Consider the following 25,927-nt stretch of genomic DNA (forward strand, 5'->3'; position numbering starts at 1 on the left):
AATATTAAAAACAATGATTTGTTAATTTAGAAATTTTATAGGAACCAAAATTAAAATTACTCCCTTGAACATAAAAGTGTAATTTTTGTTGAGATATTATTACCCTTATAATCAGCAAACTGTTCAAAGTGATAGTATTATGACCCCACCATTATCAAAGTGAAGGAATTACTTTATATAATGTGGAAATAATTGGCTATCATATTCACTAGGAAATTTAAGGTTTAAGAAAATTCCTTACCAGTAAAGGATGTCTTAATGTGAAATAATGTCTCCATGGACAACTTCCTATTTGTATCATAAAATAATTGTCATAGTTCCATCTTTTACTTAGATTTGAAAATCGCTGTTTTAGGTTTGTGCAATTTAAATACTTTGATGGGAATTCCAAAGAGCACCTGCACCCCTATGTTTATAGAAGCACTATTTATAATAGCTAAGCTTTGGATACAACCCAAATGCCCAAAAATAGATGATTGGATCAAGAAAATGTGGTACATATACACCATGGAATATTACTCAGCAATCAAAAAAGATAAACTCATGCAATTTGCAACAACATGGATGGAGCTGGAAGGGATCATGCTCAGTGAAATAAGCCAGAAAGAAAAAGAAAAATACCGGATGGTCTCACTCATAGCAGGAATCTAGAAAACTTAAATAAGGGACCAGGAAAAAGAATAACTATAAGAAAGAAAATATCAAAATCAACAACTATGAACCAGAGACATTCTATGGGGGGGGTGGGGAGCGGGGAAAGGAGGGCTTGGGGTTAAAATAAGGGGGTTGTAATTGTATGGGGAATATAAAAAATAAAATTTAATTAAAAAAAAACAATATAAACCATGAAAAAAAATACTGTGATGGGTAGCAGTTGGGGGCGAAGCGATGTATCTTTAATGCTGTCAGTTTGAACTTGTGACCCATATTGAAGTGGTTTACTCTGATATTTTATATTTTTGAAATTTCCTGTCTCAACTTTGATGAATCCATATCAGACCTGTGCAAAGTTGAAGTAACTGAATAATTGTCAGTCCCAAGGAGACCCTTGAACATATGGAAAAAGTTAATGCAGTATTATCTTATTCCCAGCAATCTAGTTATTGCTTGGGGAAATAGGAGTCATCCTATAGGAGATATTGCAGTAATGACTGAAGATGGGCAGTTCTTCAATTTTAAGCTTGTATTCAGGAGTCATAATGAAAAACAGAAGTTGGCTCATTTCCTTTGGGAAATTGGCACTTAGGTCTCTAATGTGTCACCCTAAATGTATATTTACATAGGTTCATCCTTCTGTATTATCTCCAACTCTTCACTTGCCTCACCCTCTCCTTTCTCCTTACATTCCTGCAGTAGGTAAATATAAAGTACATTTTAACATTCTCAAGTAAGAATTCCATCAAACCCCACGAAAGATGATTGCCATGCTAGAAATTTCCCATGCAAGTGTGATGAAAACTGGGGCTGCCAATTTTGCATTAGTTAGTGAATCTTAGAAGTCACCGTTCCTCCAGCAAGTCAACTGTTCTTGATGAAATAGATGATCTTTATAATCAGCATTGACTGCTGTGTGTCTACTGCCACATTTGCATCTACGAAAGTATTGTATTTTTTTAAAGATTTATTTATTTATTTATACAAGCACTGGGTACAGTCAGAAGCGCGGGAGGGTGAGAGAATTCACCAGAGCCAGAGCAGGGAACAGAATAGGCAGGCCGATGAAATACACTGCTGAGGGGAGCAGCAGATGCGACAAGACAGGTCCGCCACCATGTGGGACCCTTGCCAGCGGCCAGGGATGGAACCAGCGCTGCAAAGGCTGCGGGCAGCTTTGCAGCCCAGCGCTCAACCACTGCGCCACCAGGGGAGGCCCAAAAGTATTGTATTTTTAAGAGAACAATGCCAAATAAAAATGAGTTCAATAATACAAATATTTCATTATCACTAGGCTGTTTTAAAAAAATAGTTGAAAATGACATTCTAACTGATATTTGATAAACATTCCTGATGAACATTTTCAGACATTTACCGTGGTTCTTTTGCATTGGGGATTTGAACTATGTCTTGTGAACATTATTTTGCATTAATGTGTTTTCAGAACGTCATTTCTTTCTTTTTTTTTTTTTTGTGGAACCCTCACTGGCAGCCAGGGAATGAACCAGCGCTGCAGAGACTGCGGGCGGCCTCTCAGCCCAGCGCTCAACCGCTGCGCCACCAGGGGAGGCCCTTCAGAATGTCATTTCTAAAAAACAAAGTGAACTAGTTTTACAAAGCTTGCCTAATTAAAAAAAATTTATGTCGTTTAGTTATGACTTCCTTAATTAATTTAATAGTTTAACTTTTAGATTTGATAATGCTTCTAAGAATGTTTATTATTAGCATGGGATTAAGAGGCCTATAAAATAGGTATAAAACCAAATTATTGTATTGTATTGCTATAACACTTGTGTTAAAGAACAAGAAAGGGAATGTTTGAGAAAACATATTTTAATGAAGTTAATAAGAGTAGAAGATGTTCATGGCTTTCGAAGTGGCCGTAAGAATTGTTTTAAGTGATAAGGTATTTCAGAGTCTTCCCTGTTATAAATTTATCAAAAATATCTCTTCCAGTGCATTTTACATAAAATAAATGTAAGTTACAATAAACTGGTTTCCATTAAGCCAAGTGGAATCCTAGCCATGAACAGTGCTCATTGTCAAAAATTCAGCAGGAAAGGAGCAATATTAAGTGAATATATTTCATATCTAGGCTACTGCATGTAAGAGTAGTGTTAAGAGCAAGGAATTTGGAATTATACAACCTGGGTTATTCCAGCTCAGAATTTGATTATCAGTGTATAGGTGAATTCTCTTTCCATGCAAAATCTATTAGAGTAGATGTTCTCCTTAGCTCTGTGTTTTTTGTTTTTGTTTGTTTTTTAGCTAATCTGGAAGTATGGTTAAATCATTATATGTTTTCCAACAAAAGTTGGGGAAATCTTTTGTAGTTCTGTTTGGGAATAGGAGTAGGAAAATAATATAAAAAAAGCCAAAACAACCCACAAAAATCCATTGCCCCCCCCAAACCCCTATAAATTTGTGTATTTTTTTTTTTAAGAAATCAGATCTATGAGTAAAATGGAGACAGTGACATTAAGTATGAATACACTTAGTTGATACTGAATGAAAAGTCTTTCTACTGTTCAGCAAGATTAGGCTATTTGATGTTCAACACTTTAAGTAGATAACTATTAAATTACATCATGTGAGTTTTCCTCAAGATCTGAAAAACTTGCTCTACTTAGGGCTCCTGTCATGCTATACTGCTTTAGCATTTGAGATTTTAGTAATCTTATTTTGGCCTGTTGTTTAAGTGGCAGAAGATGTATCTAGGTTGAACATAGTCTGTTTCTTTCTTTTTCTGTTTGCCCTGATATATATGACTTCATGGTCTCTGAAGCGGTTGCTTGTTTTACCAACTGGATATCATAGAATCCTTTGACATTTGGTCAAATGGTGCAACATCGACTTGACAACATTTCCTTGAGGTTACAGCTATTTCTTTGTCCTGATAGTTAATGCCTATAGTTAGTTGTCCTGATAGTTAATGCCTGATAGTTAATGCCTATCTCATCAAACCTATGCAGTGCCAATTAACAATGCCCAATTAGGGATTCTGTCTGACTTTCAAGTTTAGCTGCTTTAAAGTTTGGAAAGAAAAGCATTTCTTTTTTTTTTTTTTTCTGGATGACAAGCATATGAAAAATGATGATGGCAGTGGAATGCTGGTTATCCTTTTTAAAGAATTTGAAATGATCACAATTAAAATTTTGAGTACACAGCAAAAAGTAGTTTTCCACTTAATGTCTTCCAAAGAGAAATAGGAAATGTCTCCCTATATGCCAGTTTTAAAAAATTAATTGCTGAAAATCATCATGATAATAGCTATCATATTTTGACTCCTTTTAATAGGCCAGGCATTGAGATAAGCACTTTACCTATTATATTTCATTTATTCTTCACACTATTCTAATACTATAGATTACTTTGCTTGACCATTTTAAAGACAAGTATGCAGCTTTTCCTTTTCTGAATCTCAGCCTTCTCTGCAAAGAAAGTGATTGGAAGTGGAGTTAGAAATTTTAAATCAGGTTTGTTTAAATTCTGATCCTTGGGCCTCCCCTGGTGGCACAGCGGTTAAGCCCTGGGCTGCGAAGCTGCCCGCAGTCTCTGCAGCGCCAGTTTGATCCCCGACAAGGGTCCCACATGGCACGCAGACCTCTCCTGCCACACCCGCTGCTCCCCTCAGCAGTGTACTTTGGTCAGTCTGCCTGTTCTGTTCCCCGCTCTGGCTCTGGTGAATCCTCTCACCCTCCCGCGCTTCTGACTGTACCCAGCGCTTGTATAAATAAATAAATAAATAAATCTTAAAAAAAAAAATTCTGATCCTTACTTACACTACTATTACATTCAGTAATCTAAATATGCAATATGTTTATTTTACTTACTTCCTTTCCTGTTGAGGTTCTGGTGATGAATAGTCATAATAGCTTGTCTTCTACTTAGTTTGATGAAAATCGGTTTATTGTAATTTAAGGTTTCACTCTGTTACGATGGTTTATATCTGGGGCAGAAGCTATTGCTAGAAGGTACAGAGGATGGCAAAGAAGGTACCGTGTTTGCTTCTGAGAGAAGGCGAACCCTGGTTTTCTGAGTGTGAGACAATCTAGGAGAAAGGAAGAGCAATCAATATGGGCAATGAACCTTAATATTGTCTGCATCGGCTGAGGTGATTGTTTTACCTAATAGGTCAAGTCCTTCTATAGTTCTCCATTGCTTACATGATTAAACCTTCCTTGGCCATTTTGTTTGAACCTTTGCTTGCTTGACTATGAGTAACAATGACAGGACAGTGATAGCTGAATATCCATTATTTATCGGCCTGTCACCCTACATGAATGGCAGCAGATACAAACCACTGTTTATTTATTAAATCATTTCTTCCGAAGTGGAAATCATCCTTTGATTCTTTACAAGATATGAAGGCTATTAATGAACTAATTGATCATGGCAGTAGTCTTCAATTGTGAATTTTCAGGCTCCTGGAATAAAATATTCACATATATTATCTCATTTAATTCCTTAACACAACTCCCTTATCATCATTTCATAATTGTGCATAGTGAGTCTCAAAGATAGTACATAACTTGTTGAATGCCACCCAACTGGGTAGGGATGAAGACTGTGTTGAAACTGGGGCTCTGGGTTCTAAACCTGGTGTGCTAAGCCAGAAAACTTAAATGCTCGTATTTTTTTCTTTTTTTTCTTTGGTGGTAGAGGAGGGGAACTGCCCTATTTGCTGAAGGTCCCATCTCTGTCATGTTTCATACACCCAGCTTCCCTTCCAGATCCGTTAAGATATTTGAATTTAGTGACTCAGATCTCAGGTCAGTTTACTCTTTCCAGGGGTGTTGAGAAATGAAGATTCCACAAGCACTTTCCTTGAAATGTTTTGTTACCCTGCTAAGATTTAAAAACTATTCTTTTAGTTACAATGCATTGCTTTCTCCCTTACTCAGCCCTAGAAATATATAGAACAACTGCTCAGAAAACTATTGGTTTCTAAGAATGCAATTATTAAATACTCCCTATACATCTCATCTTTAAAACTCCCTCCCATGTAATCTAGTCTTGCCTTTGACATCTCAGATGGCTGACAGGTAGTTTGCTCCTCTGACTGGCAGGTTGGTATCTCTGCCACTTGGGGATATCATTACACAGTAAAATTAATATCTCTGGCCTGGATTTATCTACATCTTTTGACACTCAAAAGAACATGTCATGCTTTCCCTTGAGATGGCTGAGTACTAGAGAATACTGGTAGGAAATACTTGAATGCCCTCAAAAAACAGACTGTATATTTAAGTACATCGATTTTTTTAAAATTTCATCTAAAGCAATTGATTAATTAATGTGAAGCAATATGTTTTTAAAGTTCTTTTTTGTCTTCATTTTCAAAGTTGGTTTGAGAGATTGTTTATCACTTTTGGAAATTATGTCATTACCACTTACCTTGTTCTTTTAAAAAAGAAAACAAAAGAACATAAAGTCAATTCCCCTTTTGCATTTTCTTTTTCAGATGCAAAGGAAATTGTTTTAAAAGCCCAGATCTTAGCTGGAGGAAGAGGAAAAGGAGTCTTCAGTAGTGGTTTGAAAGGAGGTGTTCATTTAACGAAAGAGTAAGTCTTAAACCCTTATCTTTGGGCTGAGCAATTGTGGAAGGTCTTGCTCATGAATGAAAGGAGCACTGAGAAAGAATAACGGGGTGGGTGTGGAAGTAGCAGATTGCAAGTAGAAAAAACAAATGATAGATACAGTGTTCACACAATGCTCCCGTATTTCTTCTGCTCTCCCCCAAATTTTTCTTCACTACTTTGGTGAAAATTTGATATTTGTTTCCTTGATCATCAATGAATCATTATAAATGTTGGAAATGATACTGTTGGAAATTCCGTGCTGCTTCCATAACATCATCCCCTCATTCAAGAAACTCCACTGTTTCCCATTTCCAGGGGCCTCGGTCACCCTTCCTCGCCTGTTAGTCCAAGCCTTCCTTCTCTGAATCTGTCTTTTCAGCTGTATTTCCCATGTCTTCCAGCATTAGCACATTCCTCCCCTCTCTCTCATGTATGTTTCATTATTTACTTTCACTCTTACACATTCCATAGCCCCTCAAGGATAATACAGCAGGCCCTCAAATAACATTTCTCTGTTCAGCCTTATTCCTGGCTCAACCAGGGCCACTATTTGGAATTTTCAAGTTCTTCCTCCCGTGGGTGGGTTTTTTCGAGGACTCAGGTTTCCTCCTGTTAATAAAGGACTGAACTGGGCCTCCCCTGGTGGCGCAGCAGTTGAGTGCTGGGCTGCAAAGCTGTCCGCAGCCTCTGCAGAGCCAGTTCAATCCCTGGCCTCTGGCGAGGGTCGCACATGGCGCGACAGACCTTTCCTGCCCGCCCACTGCTACACTCAGCAGTGTATTTCGTCAGTCTGCCTGTTCTGTTCCCCGCTATGGCTCTGGTGAATTCTCTCACCCTCCTGCGCTTCTGACTGTACCCAGTGCTTGTATAAATAAATAAATCTTAAAAAAAAAAAAGAAAGTATGCATTAAAAAATAAAAAAATAAATGACCAAACTAGGTCTTTGCCTTATGCCCATAGAGCCAAACCTGAATCATAAGAATATCTTTACATGAAGAGGTTAAATTTGGAATGGGCATCAAGGGAGTCAGTGGGCAGGTACGCCAAAACAACTTGCTCCCTGGATGGATGGAGTACTAGGATTTTATAAAGGGCTGAGGATTGTAAAGGAAGTGTAGGGTTTCACACATCCAGGCCACAGGAGGTGCCATGCAGCCTAAGGGGCAGGAGTGAAGGTGTTCAGTTTCCCAAGAGGGTGCTTTCTCAGCAGTCAGCAGATGTTTCTGATGCCTCTGTCAACCCCAGGGGAACACAGAGAATTTATTAGAGATATAACACAAGAAATTTTCCCAGTTTCCAGGAGTGCAGATGAAATGAGTTAACAGTTAATCATAAGGAGGGAATGTTAGACTCCAGACTGAGGAGCACCCTGGACCCCCAAACTTATATCCTCCAAAATGGTTCTGCCATATGCATCCCAAAGACAAAGCATTTTCTTAGTATGTAAGAATTTTAATAGCTCAGTATGCATAGAAAGGGAAGAAGAGAAGCAATACAGTTTCCCAAAGAAACACCCAAAATGATCCATCCCCCTTGTGGGTAAATGCAAACAGAGTTGCCCCAACTCTGCTGAGGCCCAAAAGCTTGCTGCAAGTTTAAAGCACCTTCTGGCAAGGAACCACAGAAAAGGGGCAGAAGAGGACAGACAAGTGTGGGATCAAAGGAGCAAAATCAAAGTACAAATCAAGATAAAGGTTGCCACTGTCAGCTTCCCCTCAGGTCTCTCAGAACGTATCTCTCCCAAGTCTCTGCATGTCTTGACTCCACTTGTTTCCTGCCATGTCCCTCAGCTCCCTGGTGCAAGTCTGAAGCCTGGACCAAGCAGCTCCATATGATCTGCTCCATGTATTTCTTCCAAGATCCAAGTTTCTTCTCCAAATCTTTTCTAGCATCATCCCGCTGCTCAGCTCCACCCTTCATAAGGTGGGGCAGGGAACACGGAACCCCTATTTTTTATTAACGTTTTTCTGTTACAGGAATAAGGGGTGTATTTCAGTGAGTTAACAGTTAATTCTCCTAAGGGATTGTGATTTAGTGCATTAATTGTTCTGAATAGGGAATGCAGTACAGTGGTTAGACTTTAATTCTACTTATACTGAAGTTTTAATCTAGTCGTGTTTTCTGTTGCAAAATGGAGGGGTATCAGGCTACACTCTCTCACCCCACAGATGTGCATACAAGGGTCGCTGGTATGTCTCAGTTTCCCAGTGGGAGTGACTGTGAGGTTTCCACATGGAAGAAGGGCTTCCTGTCTAGGGCCGGGTTCTGCTTGTGCCCAGAGCTACCAGGATGGACTCTGAGCACCTGTGATCTCGAATTCAAGTAAGCAGATTAGAAATGAATGAATGAATGAGTTCAAATGATTGTTGAAAATTACAAGTGTTTCTTCCTTTCCTTTCTTTCCTCCTTTCCTTCCCTTTAATTCACATATGTTTTGCTCCCACTGAGTCTCTGTTACTATACATAGTATATGAGAAGAAAATCTTGTGAACCATGTGAAGCTGAGGGTAGATCCTACGCAGTGTGGACATGATAACATAATATGGACTCTGCATGCAAATGATTTTAAACATAAGCATTGATTTTCTTTTCTTTCTCTTCTTTCCCCCCACCCCTTCCTTTTAGCCCTAAAGTTGTAGAACAACTGGCAAAACAGATGATTGGATATAATCTGGCCACAAAACAAACTCCAAAAGAAGGTGTAAAAGTTAAAAAGGTAAAATGCTTTTGGTCATTTTTTATGTGGTTAGAAGAAAAGAAAATCATACTTTGGTTTTGATATCTAAGGATGCATTGTATTTGGTGATGTTCCATTTTATTTATTAAACCTCATATAATCTGTTTAGTATGTGCTATATGACCTTGAGGAGAAAAAAAAACTTTTTATGTGGACATATTTTTATTATCATCAGCATATAGTAACAGTAGGTAGGGTGAGTGACTAACCTTCAGAACGTATATATCCTGGTCTTTTTAAGCTGAACGGGGCTTAGTATGACCACTTTTATACTCAGAGAGGCACATTGCCTGCTCCCCGACAGTATCACCCTTATCCTTTCTATCAGAATTACCTGCTGTGGTCTTTATTTTTAAGTGTCCTTTGAGATTACTTCCATTTTGCATCATAGTTATAGCTGTGAGTATGTTGTATCATTGAGGTCCGTTGGGACACCCAATGATATATTATATGGGATGCAAATAACAGGTGCTTTATGTGTGTACTCACACACACACACATGCACACACACACACTCACACTCAGGTAAAATACGCAGAGTGGCCTGCCTCAGTTATGAGATTGTGAGTGGCAGAGCTGAGTCCATGATCTGACTCTCCTTCCTGTTAGTCTGTTCATATTTGCTATGTCCCCCTTCTCCAGCCCCCTTCCCAGTGCCAGAACTGACTACCTGATTTATAGGACCCAGTGCAAAACAAAAATGCAGGACCCATGTTCAAATTGCAAGTCAATTACAAAAGAAGCTCAAACTAAGAGATCAAGAGTATGGGTGCTATGTGTCTACATTGGGCTCATCCCCTCAGCCTGGAAGGCCCCCGTGGTGGTGAGAGGCTCTACCAGTGGTGAGAGGCTCCACCATAACCATAGATCAGTGAATTAGGGTGTATCATTTCAGGCCTGCTTTTTTGACATAGTGTTACATAGCAGTGATCTCCCTTAGTCTGCTTTGTTTGGGGGCATTGAGGCAATTTTATGGAAAATTCTTGACATGACTTAAAAAAAAACTAACAAACCAGTAGTTGGTTCCCAATGGACCCTTGTTCAGAGGGTCTGTCTTTACTCCCAAGGGATACTGAGCTGGGAGAATTGGAATATTGAGGGTCATTAGCTTCTTCACTCCAGAATACAAGACTTTCTAAATGTAGAAGAAGCAAAGAAAGAAAATTGGTTATGGTTATGGTTTTGTCCCTTTCTTATTGCCTCTTAGGTAGATGCTAGAACTGTTTAAAACACAAAAGTATTTTTTGATGTTTTTGTTCAGCCTGGCCCTGCACATTTATTTCCCTTTTAAATCTGATTATGAGCTCTTACCTGTGTAACTTCTTCAAAACTTGTCTACAGAGAACAGGATTAGTATTTTTGTTTGTAGGAATTTGTTGTTTTATATGGACACTTGGGATTTTAGATTAGAGTTTGTGGTATGTTTTAAAAGCACATAAAAATTCGCAAAGCAGATTCACACTATACAGTAATGCATAAAATTAGTTCGTAGATAGGTTCCTGTAAGGAGATAAGTGCATTCTTGTAAATTGAGTCATTGCCAGAAAACTACTAGAGTGATTTATTTTTTATTACCTTTTTCTTATTGCAAAAGTTATTAATGTGTTGAAAATTCCAACAGTATAGAAATTTAAAAATTAGAAAGAAAAAATTTCCTGTTTTAACCCTCCCAGAAATAATTTCCCCATTTTTTTTCTCTCCTTCTCTGTGTAAAATATCATTATCAGGTTTCTATAATAATAATGTTATATACCACTTCCAAAAAAATGCATTTATCACTTATGCATTTTTGACATCCATCAGAAGTCTCTGTATTATAGAAACTTTAGATTTCTTAGTTTACCTTAGGATTTGTTTAAATGCACATGTACATTTAGACACATTGGATGTATGCATTTTTTATTCTGTGCCGATGTGTTTGTGATATGTTGCTGGAATAGTCATTGGGAGATGAGAAAATGCTCCTAACTACATGCTTGCATGACCAATGCCAGTAACGGTTACTGCTCTGCTGTAGGTAATTCGAAAACTGAACTTACTTTGTTTTATCTAATCATAGTCCTATTACAAAAAGTTTGTGCAGTAGTACTCATCCATAGACCACAATTTAAAGCATGATGTTAGAAAGGAAAGTAGATTCAGTTGGGTAAAATAAATAAAGCTCTTTCTTTCCTGATGGACTCTACACAGACTTTGTTGATACTTTGTCAATCATAGATTAAGGTTTTTGGGACTGTATCAACTGGGCTTTGTATGTGATGTGTGTTCATGGAGTCCATTTAGATTCTTTATAATAATTCATAAAAGTGTCTGACAGCCTGGGTCATATGACTAATACAGTCAAAAAACTGGTCTTTATATAAAATTTCTTGAATTATCTATGTGTAATCATCATTTTCCTGGAGATGTTTTCTTCAACAGTGGTATATTATTTCTACTAAGCAGAAACTGTTCAAGAAAGCAGCTGGTCGGTGCAAGTAGAAATTTGATGGAATGCAGAGCACATCTGTCAACATTTTAGAAGATTAAGAATAGGACTCTTGAATGACACTTATCCTAAAAAGTTACAATGTTGTGTTACTTCTAAGAATAACTACTGAAAGTCATTATATTTTGTTCACTAGACAATTTCTATATTAGAAAGTGAACTTAAAATTACAGTGGTTCTATGATAATCCTGACACCCTGTGCCAAGAAATATTTCTTATGTACTCATGAGCTTTTACCATTTATGATAAAAGAATCAACATGAAACCCCTTCTAAAGTATTTTATTTTTAACTGGTGATACATTCCATAAAAGTTTGCAAAGGAGTTCTATATTCATTATAGTATAGTCTTTTAGATCATCATGTTATTTATCCCATTTTATGTGACTTAAAATGTAGTATTTTGTGGTATCTGAGTAGCTAAAATCTAATGCTATTTAATTCACAACTTTCTTTTTTGGAGAAACCTGTTACTGAACTACTTTTAGTAAAAGCAATGTAAATGCTTTTATTATTCTCACTTCTAGAACTGATTATTTATAAAAGCATTCCTATTTTCTTTTAAAAAGCATCCAAGGCCTCTCTTACCATTTTTGTTGAGAGTGTTAGTTGACATAGCCAACTCTCAGGGCATTTGGACGGTACTTGACAAAATTTTAAATATGAAAAGTCTAAAACCTTAGCCATTTTATGTCTAAGTAGCTATCCACAGGGATACTAAAACAAATGAGCAAAGATACATGTACAGAAATAATCACTAAAGTAGCATTTTAGAGATATGTCAATAGGGTCATGATTAAATAAATAATGACATGTAACTATCATATAGTAACACTGGAAAGAGTGAGAGGGGATCTTGGATAGATGTCTAAGTTGTAATAGTAAGATTAAAAGAAAAAGACCTTCATGATTGTTTAGTATGTGTCCATGTGCGAGATGATTCCATTACTGTAATATTTACAGATACGTAGAAAAGAGCATAAAAAGTTGGTAATGGTTTTTCCTGGTGTAGATGCTGCATAAAGTTGCTGGGACTGTGTGGAACAGCAAAAGCACATGTAACTGAGGTCAAGTGTGGGGAATAAAATTCTTCCATCCCACTTGCCACTTGCTCTGTTATGGTCCTTGCTTTTGACTTGCTTCTCTAAGAGAAGGGGCAATTTTCAAATGATCACAAAGGCTCCATATGGTCTCAGAACACTGTGACTGCTGGAGTCCAAGGCGTGGGTATGTGCAGCAGGGGGCTTCTTTCAAAGTCTTATTTATATTCCTTTGGTATCATTTGTGTTATTTTTGAACAAGCAAACATTATGTTTGTAATTTAATAGAAAGTATAAATTGAAATAAAATCGCAGTGATCCAAGAGACAGAAGTAGAGGAACACATGAAGCATCAGACATACTGTAAAAAGAATTCTTTGGCAATCATACTTCGTTTTCCACCAGTGCAATTGAAGAAAAATCAGTATATATACATATGTACTGTAATGCTTCAAATTAAAATAATAGCTGTCTCCATGGAGTTTTTCTTAAGTGTCAGTTTTTCAAGGTAAAAAGAGAGATTAAAGTAGGAAGGTTCCTTGAGGCAAACCTGTCACTTCAACAAGTTAAGAAGATCAATTAAGAAGATGAAAATGGGCATTGGGCAACCATGAGAGCAAAACTGTCAAATCTCTGAAGTTAACTCACTGGGTTTAAAAGAGCCTGAAATGAAACTGTTTGATTTGTGTAGAAAGTTTGTATAGATTTTCGAGTTGCAACCAGTTTGATGCTGAATTAATTTGACTTTCTCAATAATGTGGTAGGTGATGGTTGCTGAAGCTTTGGACATTTCCAGAGAAACCTATTTGGCGATTCTGATGGACAGAAGTTGCAATGGTCCAGTAATGGTGGGCAGCCCTCAGGGGGGCGTTGACATTGAAGAAGTAGCAGCTTCAAATCCAGAACTTATTTTTAAGGTATGTTTAGATTTCTATGTATACTTCGGTCATTGATTGTTGTTGTAGAAACTGTTTAAGTTTTAATGTGGAGTCTGAGGCTGGTAGCAGTATGTCTATTTCTGGAATTTAAGGCATGACAAATCTGAATTCTTTTTCTTAAAAAATTCCAGTGAACATCAAGTAGAACCAAGGTGTTTACTCTTCAGTGTTTTTTTCTTTGCTTTTTAACCTCCTTTCCTTCCATTTTTCCTGCCTTTTTACTTATATTTCTTTCTATTCCACCTGGCCCAAGAATTAACAAATGGGAGAGAACTGTGATATTTCTAGTCATTCTTGGTTAACTTTGCCCCCATCTGACTGCATATGTGATGCAGAAATTCTCTGCGAGGAAACCACATGTGAATTGGAGGCTACCTTGAAATTTCTTAATACTACTGATGTAAAGTAAAATCCTTATATGATCCAGATTCTATCACTTTGTTTCAATCCTTGCAATCTTCTAGCTTTTATTGATATTAAATCTAGTTTTTAGTAAAAGAGATCTGAGTTCAAATTCTGATTAGCCAGCAAGTTTCTTATTGCCCTTAAGTTTCATTTTTGAATCAGTAGAATGAAAAAATGGAGTAGTTCCCACCTGGTAGGATTGTGAGGATTAAATGGGGGGATGTATGTACAGTGCTTCTTCACCCACTTTGGTTGCACGAAGAAAAATGTAAGATCTTTAGAACTACATTTTCAGTTTTCTTGAATTATTAATGTCAAAAATCACATGAAAATTTTCTAGATGAAACATTCATTATTTCTTTTAGAATTTTCCCTTTTTTTTTTTAAATTTTTTTTAATTTATTTTTTGATTTTTATTTATTTATACAAGCGCTGGGTACAGTCAGAAGTGCGGGAGGATGAGAGAATTCACCAGAGCCAGAGCGGGGAGCAGAGCAGGCAGAAGGACCGAAGTACACTGCTGAGGGGAGCAGCGGGCCGGCAGGAGAGGTCTGCGCCCCATGTGGGACCCTCCTCCTGTGGCCAGGGAGCAGCTGGGGATCGAACCGGCGCTGCAGAGGCTGCAGGCAGCTTTGCAACCCAGCGCTCTACCGCTGCGCCACTGGGGAGGCCCTAGAATTTTCCCTATAAAAGTGATCATTTTATTTCTTGAACTTACCAGTTTAGTAAGGTGCTTTGGTTATTAGTTTGAAAATATTTTTACCGGTGTTATATATTTAAGATAACTACCTGGGAAATTAAATTGAGACTTTACATGCTAATTTTCCAACAATAACATTATTAATCATTTATTTTCTTACAAATGGAATAGCTTGTTCTAAATCTTGTTATTTTCATAATATTATTTTAATATATGATTAAACAAGCCATTCCATTTGCAAGAGAATACTTGATAATGTATATGCCAAGGTCAGTATCTTTGATAGTATGATACTTTGTAGAGCTAGGGTGTTGTTATTAATTACCATTATCAGTAGAATGATTTAAACATAAGTTAATGTTTAACGTATATTTGGGGAGCTCTAAGCCACGAGACTAGGCGAAACCCTTATTTTGGAAAGCTTCCAAAAAATGTCATAAAAATTTACTGTCTAAATATTCGTCAATGCCATCTGTATGGTAATTAAAAGTGAAAACTGGCATCCATTTGTCTTGTCAGGATGCCACCGTGAAGAAATATAGGTTTTAGAAAGACTGTTTTGTAGATGGTCTGCTAATTAAAACATACCCTACAGGCAGCTGCAGTGTCCTCCTCAGAGATCTCTGGGAAGATGCCACACTTTAATTACTCGTTTGCAAATAAAATACCAAGCATTTTCTTTTGAGGTTGTAAATTCTCTCACTTGAAGGTCTAAATTTTGTTTATTTGATTCATTTTTACTAGGAACAAATTGACATTATTGAAGGGATAAAGGACAGTCAAGCTCAGCGGATGGCAGAGAATCTAGGCTTCCTTGGGCCTTTGAAAAATCAGGTACTTGAATGATTGGAGGCCAGTGTGCCTGACTTGTTTTAGAAAACATTTGGGAACGTGCTTAGTTGCATCTAATGTTTTGATTACCACGATACAGAATTATGTTTTGTTTTATAAGTTTTTTTCTTCCAGTTATTATGATAATGAGAAACATTTCTTTGGTATTGCAAAGGAGGATGTTTATGACTTGTGTTTATGTGAGTGTCACATGCAGACAAGTATTTTTTTTGTTAGTTTATTTTTTCGGTGGCATTTCAGCTGTATTTCATGAATTATAAGATATGGCTTAGTACTTGGAAGCACAGCCTGTGAAGTCAGACAGTCCTGAGATCGAATCCTGGTCTGCTATCCAGGAGGAGTGTGACTCCTCCCATCTGAAAATCAGTTTAATGATCTGTAAAATGGAGCTAATGAAATCTTGACTTAGAGAGTTATTGTGAGGATTAAGAATGAAGATACTGAATGTGCTTATTCAGTAATTCAGAAAGGTTAGATATTGTCATTAACAATGTACATGACTAATTGCTATTTTTTCAAGCTAATGGGCATTTGAGAATGAATATTAATGGCACAAAGGTTGGTGATGTTTTATTGAAATAACTTAAAATATGCCAATTTAGTAATTATATCCATTGGTTGCAAAGACAGAAAATGTGTCCTTCAGGCTGTTGCAAAGTAGCTGGAGTTTCACAGTCATGTACTGCCCTTTCCAATCCATGGGGCCTGATTGTATGTCTACATAGAAAACTTCTCTCACAGCTAAATCAGAATTTCCTGGCTGTTTTTTCGTCTCCTATTAAACTATGAGAAGCCACCTTAATAACTCTAGATCCTGTGTATGTGTGTTCCCCTAGGACTCCAGGATGGACATAGAGCATTTTCTTTAATTCAGTTTGGCAGCACTCCTTTAATAAAACAATAGATTGTGTACTCTTTTTTGCCTATATATTTCTTTTGATTGATTCTATCAAGTCACATAAGATGAAGCAGAATATGATTTTAAAAAACATGTGCATTAAGAGAGGGCAGCACTTACTTGAAGATGTGAAGAAAGCGAAAGATTTCCCTAGGAAAGCAAAAGACTCCAGATAATAGAAGGATATTAGATCATCTGGGATTAAACCTCAACAAGTTAGAAGTAGGAATCAGTGGATTATTAGAAGAATGATTTTTTATTTTTTATTTTTTTCTGAGGCTGCCAAAGAGATAAGAGGGTCATCATCTGGGGAAAAGAAAATACTGGATGATTTCTGGTTAAGGGCTGCTGTGATTGGTTTATCCTCCTGAGAATGAGGACACTAAATACATTTGCTGTTCATTTGACATTTCTTAAGGAGTTTCTTGTATAGGAGTGATGGTCACTGAGGGCTACTAGCCCATATAGTCACTGTGTTTTAGGTACTCTGGTCCATAGTCAGCTTCAAAATGTGCCCAATAACCCTGTAGACATACTGCATATTCCTTTGCACATCTGAATTTCTCTTAGTCACTTGCAGTCACCTTTCTGGATCTTAATGTGCACCACTGGAAGCACTTTGTCCATCTTGCTCATTGCTGTGTAGCTGACACAGTATTTGGCAGCTATATTAGGTCCCCAAGAGGCATCTCTCACATGTGTGAGTAAGTGAAACAACACATAGATGTCCACTTCACAGAGATTCCTAGGGTGTCAGCAATATGAGCTGTAAATGGCAGCAGTGTGCAAATGCTCACCACATGATTTAAAAGCTCAGGAGATAAACAACAGAGTTCTAGAGAGTGCAATCAAGTATACATCAGAAGACACTGCTTCCCAATATATAAGGGAAATTAACAGTTACTATAGCTCTCAAATGACTGAGTCGTGTTTTCCCAGTATGCCAAACACTCTTGAAGTGAATCAGCTATGGAAGGAAAATGAATGTGTAGATTGTCTGGAGTCTTTAATTTGCTGCATTATAATCATTTTTAGCATAATGTATTGAAGAAAGGCAAGACAATTTTTAATTTCTTTCTTCCTCCTTTTTTCTACTGCTGACTATATGAAAAACTTTGAATCTTCATTTGCTCAGTAAAGTTGGAGTGAGCACTGACCAGGGGCTGTTCACTCTGCTGGACCCTGCGTTAAAAGGGTAATGGGTAGTAGCCACTGGTCTCCACGGGCTCACAGAGCAGTGATCAGTGCCGGTAGCCAGTACAGGAAGAGGGAATGTGAAGGAGAGAGAATGTGGGGCATCTCAGTGGTAGATGTTCACATAGGGACAATGATTGTACAGTAGAGGGGAGCTCAGGGAGAACTGCATTTGAGTTTGAGATTTAGGAATCGTTCCCTCAAGCCATGTGGATCAGATAAAATGTTTTAGAAAGCCAGGGTATGGTGAGAGGACACACCTGATAAGAGAAAACATTTAACTACTCATTGATTTTGATCCTTTCATCAAGAAATGGTAAATAGGTTCCTTAAATTCAATGTGACCTTGAAAATTACTTATTTTTCACCTACGACATAGTTTAAGCATTTGGAGGCACCTCCTTCATGTATGAACAACAGACAAACTAATTATCTTATAAAATTATTAATATCTTTTTTTTGACTCATGCCAGTTTTCTCTAAAATGGGATGTATTTATATTAGACTTAACAAAAAAATAAGTATCACCTTGAATAAAAATTTCTAAAATGTGTTCCTGACAAAAATGCCTTTCACCCCCAAAATTTATTGAGAAGACAAAAGACTCTAGAGAAACCACACAAAGGATCAGACAAAGACAAACTCTCCGCAACCCTTGAAAGTAGACAGTAGATCTGAGACTTTCAGAAAGAATGAGGAGTAGCAGAGGGGAAGGAGAGCACAGTGGACTCTGGCAGATTTGGTGGTGGGAAAACTATGGTGACTACACCTGAGCGGTGAAATCTTATATTGTGAAAACAAACAAGGATGTTTTAAAAAATTTTAAAAAATTACTAAAGCCACCGGAAAGCTGAATATGACTGAAAGTTCACAAGATTCTTCAGTCTGTCTTAATTATTGTCTATGCTATTAATTTTTAAAATATAGACACATGAATTATCAACACATTCTTTTAGAATTAAAGGTGAGGGATAATCTGATGGGGCAAGTTAACACTAGTTCACTACAACTTCAGGCAGTTGTCTCTTGCTAGCGTTATGAACCTTAATTATTGATACTAGTTCTTGAAATTCAAAAAATTTTAACGTGTTAAAACATTGTTTAAAGATATTTTTAAACTTGTCAGGGGTTCATGCATAGTTTCCCAAGGATATTTGATTTTAGCATTTTATGTTTTATAATTACTTATAACCAAATTTGATAAAAGAAAAGAAAAAAAGTGTTCTATGGACTGTGGTTATAAACAGAAGTAGAAGGTGGCAATAGCAAACTGGCAGGCTGTAAGTTACCAATCAGAATGCTTTCTTTGACCTATTTTAATTAATTTTTAAAATTTGAATGCATTAGAAAACGAGGGAACTAACCTCAACATCCTACAGGCTTGTCATTTCCTATTGTTATTCATGGTCAGATTTTCAGTCATTTAGTCTATTGCCTCTGGAATAAAATTAAGGAACATACTGTCTCTAAACCTGGCTGCGTCTCCCTTGCACATCTTACATCATAGATTTTTAAATATGTATTCCTTATAGGTCTATAGTATACAAATAATCATGCTTCAACCCTGCTCTGAAAATGCTTATAGTTCATTTTTATACAGCAATAAAAAACAATAGTAACTGTCCCCCCCAAAAGCTATGTAATATATGTGTTAGTTCCCCTTTATCCACACGGGTATTTCCGATGGAACTAGATAGTACCAAATACTAAATGTAGTATGTTTTTTCCTATATATAGCATACCTATGATAAAGACCATTTTGCATTAAGAGTGTAAAAACAATAATAAAACAGAAAATGATAAAAATATCATAATAGAAGTCAGAGGATTCTCTCTCATTATATGTAATATTTTCAGACTAAGGTTGACCACAGTTTAACTGCAACCATGGAAAGTGAAACCTCAAAATAATGGGGGGCTACTGTAATTACAAAGCATTACTATGCAGAAATTTTAGATTCATGGGAAGTTAGGTTGATGAAGTCTTAAGTTTGGAAGAGAGCCAGGTGTACATTGATGAATGAATGAATAAATAAAATGCAGTACATACAGATAATGGGAGGTTTTTCAGTCTTAAAGAGGAGGGAGAGTAATTCTGACATGTGCATCAGCATGACTGAGCCTTGAGGATATTGTGCTAAATGAAATTAGCTGTCACAAAAGACAAATATGTAAGATTTCACTTATTTGACACATGTAGAATAATGAAAGTCAAAGTGAATGAAAACAGAAAGGTGGGTATCAGGAACTAGTAAGAGCTGAATAGGGAGTTGTTAGTTAATGGGCATAGTCTCTTTTAAAGGATTAAAGTTTGGATGCACACCAATGTGAATATACCTGATACTGCTGAACTGTACCCTTAAAAATAGTTGAGATGGTGAATTTTATGTTATGTGTATTTAAAGAAAAAGAAAGATTTAAAGTAGCTCAGATAAGATTTTATAGTGTGCAGTAGAAATAATCCAAAGGTTATTTCTATCATATAGTTTCTCATTATTAATCAATAATTCAAGCATTATTTACTAAGTTCTGTAGAAGCTTGTAAGTACTTTTTTTCCCCTTTATTTTTGTGTACAAGAACTGGGGTATAGGCCAGAGGTGTGGGAGTGAGAGGATTCATCAGAGGCAGAGTGGGGAGCACAACAGATGGATCTCCTGAAATACACTGCTAAGGGGAGCAGTGGGTGAGACAAGAGAGGTCTTCTGGGCCATATGTGGGTTAGCAAACTGGCCTGCTATTGAACTCAAGCCATAGTGGTGATAGCACTGAGACTTTACTGCTATGCCACCAGGGAGGCCCCAGAAGCTCGATCACTAGTACTTACTATTGATGCCATGTTGGGGAGATGCTGGTCCCTACACAGCTCACATTGCAAGCTCATATTGACAACCTAGAAAACCCCAAAACAAACAAAAAATCAACAGTGAGTTATTTATTAACTTTATACTCTATTCAAATACATTCCATTTGGATTAAATAAGTGTTAAAGGAAATCTTAGATTACTTGAAATACAGTGGGAGAATTTTTTTGAATTCTGAGTGTAACCATATTTTTTAAGGTTGGATACAAATCTAGAAGCAATGGAAGAAAACATTAACATTATTGTTAGCAAAATTCCATTGGTAGAAATAACAAAAACATGGGCAAATGATAAATGTTATGGGAGAAAAATAATTTTTAATTTATGTGAGATAAAGAGCTCATTTCCTTCATGTTTAAAACACTTCTTATAAATTAATAAGAAAAAGAAAAAAACCTTTAGCGGAAAATGGGCAAATTCTTAGAAGAGGGAAGACAAATGTCTCACAAACTCATAAAATAATGTTCAAACTCATAATGAGAAATTCAAATTAGAATTGTGTACAAAATACACATTTTCACCTAACACATTGGTAAAGATCCAGATAGCTGATAGTTGTATTTAGAAAACTAATCCCTGATACTGATTCTTGGAAGGGGAAATTAGGGACAGTTTCTACCAAGAACAGTTGACCATAATCTTCTTTGATTTTAAGTGGCCACACCTCTTTTTTGCTCCAAGCTATGAAATTTATCTTACAGATGTTTAATCACATGTATGATTTATATGTGGAGATAGTTATGGCAACATTTTACGTAATAGGAACCTATGGAGACTAAATAAATATACACTGATACAATAAAATATTATGTAACCCTTTAAAAGAATAACATTGCTCTAGTGTCTTGCTAATGAAGACTCTAAAAATCTATTAATAAAGAAATGAGGTATAGAACCAAGTTTTGTTTTTTAAGAACAATGAAAAAAAAAGACTACCTATTTGCATATCATGGAATATCTCTTAATACCAAATGGTAATTTAGTTTTGGGAGGTGAAAAACTGGATACAAGGGGATTTAGGAGTTGGTAAGGGTTCTGAGGGGAGACCTTAGTGTGCCTTGGGGATTGTGGTAGGTACATGTATTACCTAACCACAAAAAAATATTAAAATATGTTCTTACTATGTATATTTACCTACTTATGTCTAATGGGTTTCAAATTGGGATTGAAAGAAGCTCATAATTATATGGACAATAAATTAGGATAATGTGAATTTCATACTCAGGAGTTCTTCAGTCAATATTAGAACAAACAAACTGCGCTCAGTATTTTCAGCAGTGTGATTTTATTCTAGAGAGTTGGTTACATGTGCGCTCCAAGAGCTGAGAAGTGTAAGAGTAGACAGAGAGGGCCTCCCTGGTGGCGCAGTGGGTTGAGCGCAGCACTGTGAAGCTGTCCAGAGCCTCTGCAGCACAGGATCAATTCCCGGCCATCCAGGGAGGTACCCACATGGCGTGGCAGACCTCTCCTGTCATGCCCGCTGCTCCCCTCAGCATTGTTTTACGGTTGTCTGCCTGTTCTGCTCTCTGCTTTGTCTCTGGTGAATTCTCACCCTCCTGCGCCTCTGACCTGCACTACAGTTCTTGTATAAATAAATAAATCTTAAAAAAAAAAGAAAGAGTACACAGAGAGGCAACAAGAACTAAATGCCAATAGGAAATTGCTACTGCTTGCATGTTCCAGAAACAAGATGAGACTGGTGCTATTGGACCTTGCTTAGGATACAGAAGCTGGAGCCCTGGCAGACTTATCTGGTGGGAAGTGAAACCATCAGAAGAGATTCTGCCAATGCAGAAAGGGGTAGAGATAACCCAGCTTTTCCTTTCCACACACCTCTTATCTCCTACTGTGGCTTGCCATTGACTGAACTGAGTTGGGAGCAATCTGGCCCAGGAAGCTTGTAAAGTCAGCCTGCAAGTGGCAACTCCCCTGGCATTCAGAAGCGGTCATAGGTAAAAGCTAGAAATAGACGTGGGGGCAAATACTGAAGAGCTGGAGCAAAATATGAGCAAAAATAAGCAAAAATGTGGCAGAGGGAAAACCATGGCCAGGAAATAAGATTGAATGAAGAATAAGACTGGTACCCAGCATTCAGCCATGACTTCAATTTGCTCTTTTGTATCCCATGTTGAGTTCACTGTAGCTATGCAAAGGTCTTCTAGGAGACATGTCTCATTTATGATGTCTTTCCCACCACCAGCTCACAAGATGCCAACTTGTTGTGGCATAGAAATTTTAATAATTCTGTTTTGAACAAAATGAATAAATGAATTATAAGCAGAGTGGGAAAATGAAGTTGGGGTGTGTAACATCAGGGAAACTTTGGCTTTTCTTGCTTTTAATGGTTTTTAGCTTTTAAGACAAAGTATTTTTCATTTGAACTGTGCTTTTCAGTAACTGTGCTATTTAGGATTTGCATCTTTTTGATTTGCAACAATTTATATTAGACACTCAGTAATTGTTTCTCAGATTGTATGTTTGGACTGATGAATATAATAACTGTTTCATTTCAGTATAATAAGGAACAATGTAGTCGTCATTGTAAATTCTCAAAATCATGTTTATCTTTTGCTTAAGTGGAGATTGTTTGTATTAATGATTGTAGTTTATACTCGGCTAATAATGACATGATAATTTACAAAAAGATTAAAATTTTTAGTCTATATTGCAAATATTTTCTTGATTATGGTCTTTTCTGGTGTCTGGAGGAAATTTGAGCAATTGCTTTTAATGAATAGCAGTAGAAATTACAAGGAATATGCTTCTCTGTTTTTCTTTAGAAAACTGAACTAAAAATAAATATTTCACTTGTTATTTATAAGATTTCATTAATTCAACAAAATAAATTTTACTGTTTTCATGTAATTTAATTTTACTTGATCATGTTTAGGCTGCAGATCAAATTAAGAAGCTGTATAATCTCTTCCTGAAAGTTGATGCTACTCAGGTGGAAGTGAATCCCTTTGGTGAAACTCCAGATGGACAAGGTAAAAAAGAAATAGAGAAAATGAATGAATATAATTATTTATGCAAACTATAAATTAAATTGTACAAAAGATTGTAGCAACCATTTTGCATTAATTTCTTTAAGTAATTTAATTTCTGCCATAGTTTCAAATGCTCCTATGATTCAGTCGAACATTTAAAAGCACTTTAGTTTTTTTGTAGCTGATTGCCAAGCTTTGGAGAAAGCTACTTGTTTTATTTAGAAATAATCATCCACCACCCCACCTTTTCAAGCCCCTCTTTGCTGCTATTGTTAAAGATTTGGGGGAGAATAGGTGCAGCTGCACTGGGTGTAAGGAATGCACTTGTTTTTATGGAACTGGAGCTGTTTGAAGCTTCTTAATTCACCTCAATGTGTAAGCTACCTTTTGCATCCCTTGATAGACTTATGTCATCACAGTGAAGCCCCTGGTACCCTACCATATAATTCTTTCTCTGTGTTTGGTTAGTAGCTTCTGCTTCAGGTGGGAGAAGGAGACTTTAAAAAAAAAAAAAAAACATGTTCCCTAAATTTTTATTGAGTTGATAAATAAATCACTTATGACCTGAAATGTCAGAAACTGAATGACAAACTCAATTGTCCTGAGACATAGCACTAGTAGAATGCGGACTCCTTTTTTTTTTTACTTTTTAAATTTTTTTACATCATTGTCCATGTTCATTTTTATTTTTTATTTATTTTTAAAGAGGCATGTATTTTTATTTATTTATTTATTTTGTTTATTTGTTTGTTTGTACATGCACTGGGTACAGTCAGAAGCGCGGGAGGGTGAGAGAATTCACCAGAGCCAGAGCGGGGAGCAGAGCAGGTAGAATGACCGAAGTACACTGCTGAGGGGAGCAGCGGGCGGCAGGAGAGGTCTGCACACCATGTGGGACCCTCCTCCAGTGGCCGGGGAGCAGCCGGAGATCTAACCGGCGCTGCAAAGTCCGCAGGCAGCTTAGCAACCCAGCGCTCAACCGCTGGGCCACCGGGGAGGCCCCATGTTCATTTTTAAACAATATCTGCTTCCCCGCCCCCCCGCCTGCCGGTGTAGTCCCCATAGAATTTCCTGTCCATCAAGTACTTGTAGAGAATAGATGATCATTTTATATCTCAGCCCCACTATCATTGCCTTGTATATTGAATACAAGTATTCAGTAAGTTCTTTTTAATTTGATGGCAAAAGTTCATGAAAGTGTATGTGTTCGGGGATGGAGAGTAGGTTACCAGGTGGATAAGAGTATGATACCAGAATGTAAGTTTCTCAAACCTTTACCATGTTAAAGTATGTTTCACTCCCCAGTGTCTCGCCTGCTGTCTTGCACATTGTAGGCTGTCAGTAAATGGGGATTTGCCATTAGATTGGTAAATGAGCTGAATTATTAAATGCAAATATGACCAAGTTTTGAGGCCAAGGTACATACTTAGTATTTTCAGAAACTGTGTATGACTCAGACTCAGAAACTTTAAAATATCATAGAACTGGGTTCCAATTCTGAATTTGTCTTGTTCTGGTCACAGAGCTGGGTTAAGCCTTAGCCTCAGGCCTTTTTATTTTTTATATCTGAAAGAATAGTAAAAATGATACCTATTTTGTTAGGTGGTTTTCAAAATGAGGTGACTATTGTAAATGTAAGCATCCATTGTCAAATACAAAATATGTCAATCCCTTACATAAAATGCCATTCCTCTTCCTAGTAGTATAAGAGTAGTCTAGAAGTGTAGATTTCAGGTTAGAACTGGCAAGAAGTCTCATGTTTAGGAAACAATTGAAAATAATATATTTTATGGTTTACACAAGTGACTACCAGATAAAGATATGAGTTAGGTAATTTATAAGCAGTCTGTTTTCATAAATATGTTGAAGGTTGAATTTGATGGTGAAGTCATCAGTATTTCATAGAAGAAAGGTAAGGGAGGAAAAAAAAAAACCTGTTTCTTGAACCCATATTCCAGGCACTGTGATAAATTTTTGCATTCATTTTTCCTATAACCCTGATACTAGAGCTGGGGTTGAAAGTCAACTGTCTCTAAGTAGTGTCTTATTAATTGTGATATGCCAGACTGGCTTACAGTGACTTGCCTTCTTTTCTGCTATTTCCCTCTTAAACTATTAATTTGCTTTCATCAGAGTGAATCTAGAAGCACGCTCCAATTTGGGAATATCAGTCCAAATTCATGCTGCATTGAGTGGCTGATAATTAAATCTAAGAAATGAAAGAGAGGAAGTTCAATACAGGTCCTTAAAGGTCATATATTGCTTTTCAACTCGTCTGTACAGCAACCTTCTTATTTCATATTCAAAAAAGAAAAAAGGGAAATTCAGCCATGGAGTAGGATAAATTTCAAACTGTAATACTGTTTTTATTCAATCCTTTTGGAAGTTGTCAGTCAAGATTATGGTCTGGCAGCAGGTAACAGTGGTGTGAGAAACATCTCCCAGAGCATGTTTGTAAAACCTCATAAATTCTGAAGTTTTCTTCAAAATAATTCAGAGGAAGAACAATTCTGGAGCTTTTCTGAAAGAACTGTCATAAATATATTCCAAGTATACAGTTCTTTAAAGCATAAGCCTTTTGTATATTTTT

General features: G+C 36.8%; 1 protein-coding gene across 1 annotated transcript in view; it reads left to right on the forward strand.

Moving 5' to 3' along the window:
• Nucleotides 1–25,927, forward strand: part of SUCLG2 (succinate-CoA ligase GDP-forming subunit beta) — a gene marked incomplete at its 3' end in the record, with an annotated part of 306,059 nt that overhangs the window by 147,305 nt on the left and 132,827 nt on the right. Inside the window, exons 3-7 of the mRNA XM_084248375.1 lie at nucleotides 6,119–6,218; nucleotides 8,862–8,952; nucleotides 13,266–13,418; nucleotides 15,289–15,378; nucleotides 23,241–23,337. Coding sequence (XP_084104501.1) covers nucleotides 6,119–6,218; nucleotides 8,862–8,952; nucleotides 13,266–13,418; nucleotides 15,289–15,378; nucleotides 23,241–23,337 — 531 coding nt within the window. The remainder of the gene's footprint in view (nucleotides 1–6,118; nucleotides 6,219–8,861; nucleotides 8,953–13,265; nucleotides 13,419–15,288; nucleotides 15,379–23,240; nucleotides 23,338–25,927) is intronic.

This window comes from Talpa europaea (genome assembly GCF_964194135.1).
Source record: "Talpa europaea genome assembly, chromosome: 11".
In the NCBI taxonomy this organism is placed as follows: domain Eukaryota; kingdom Metazoa; phylum Chordata; class Mammalia; order Eulipotyphla; family Talpidae; genus Talpa; species Talpa europaea.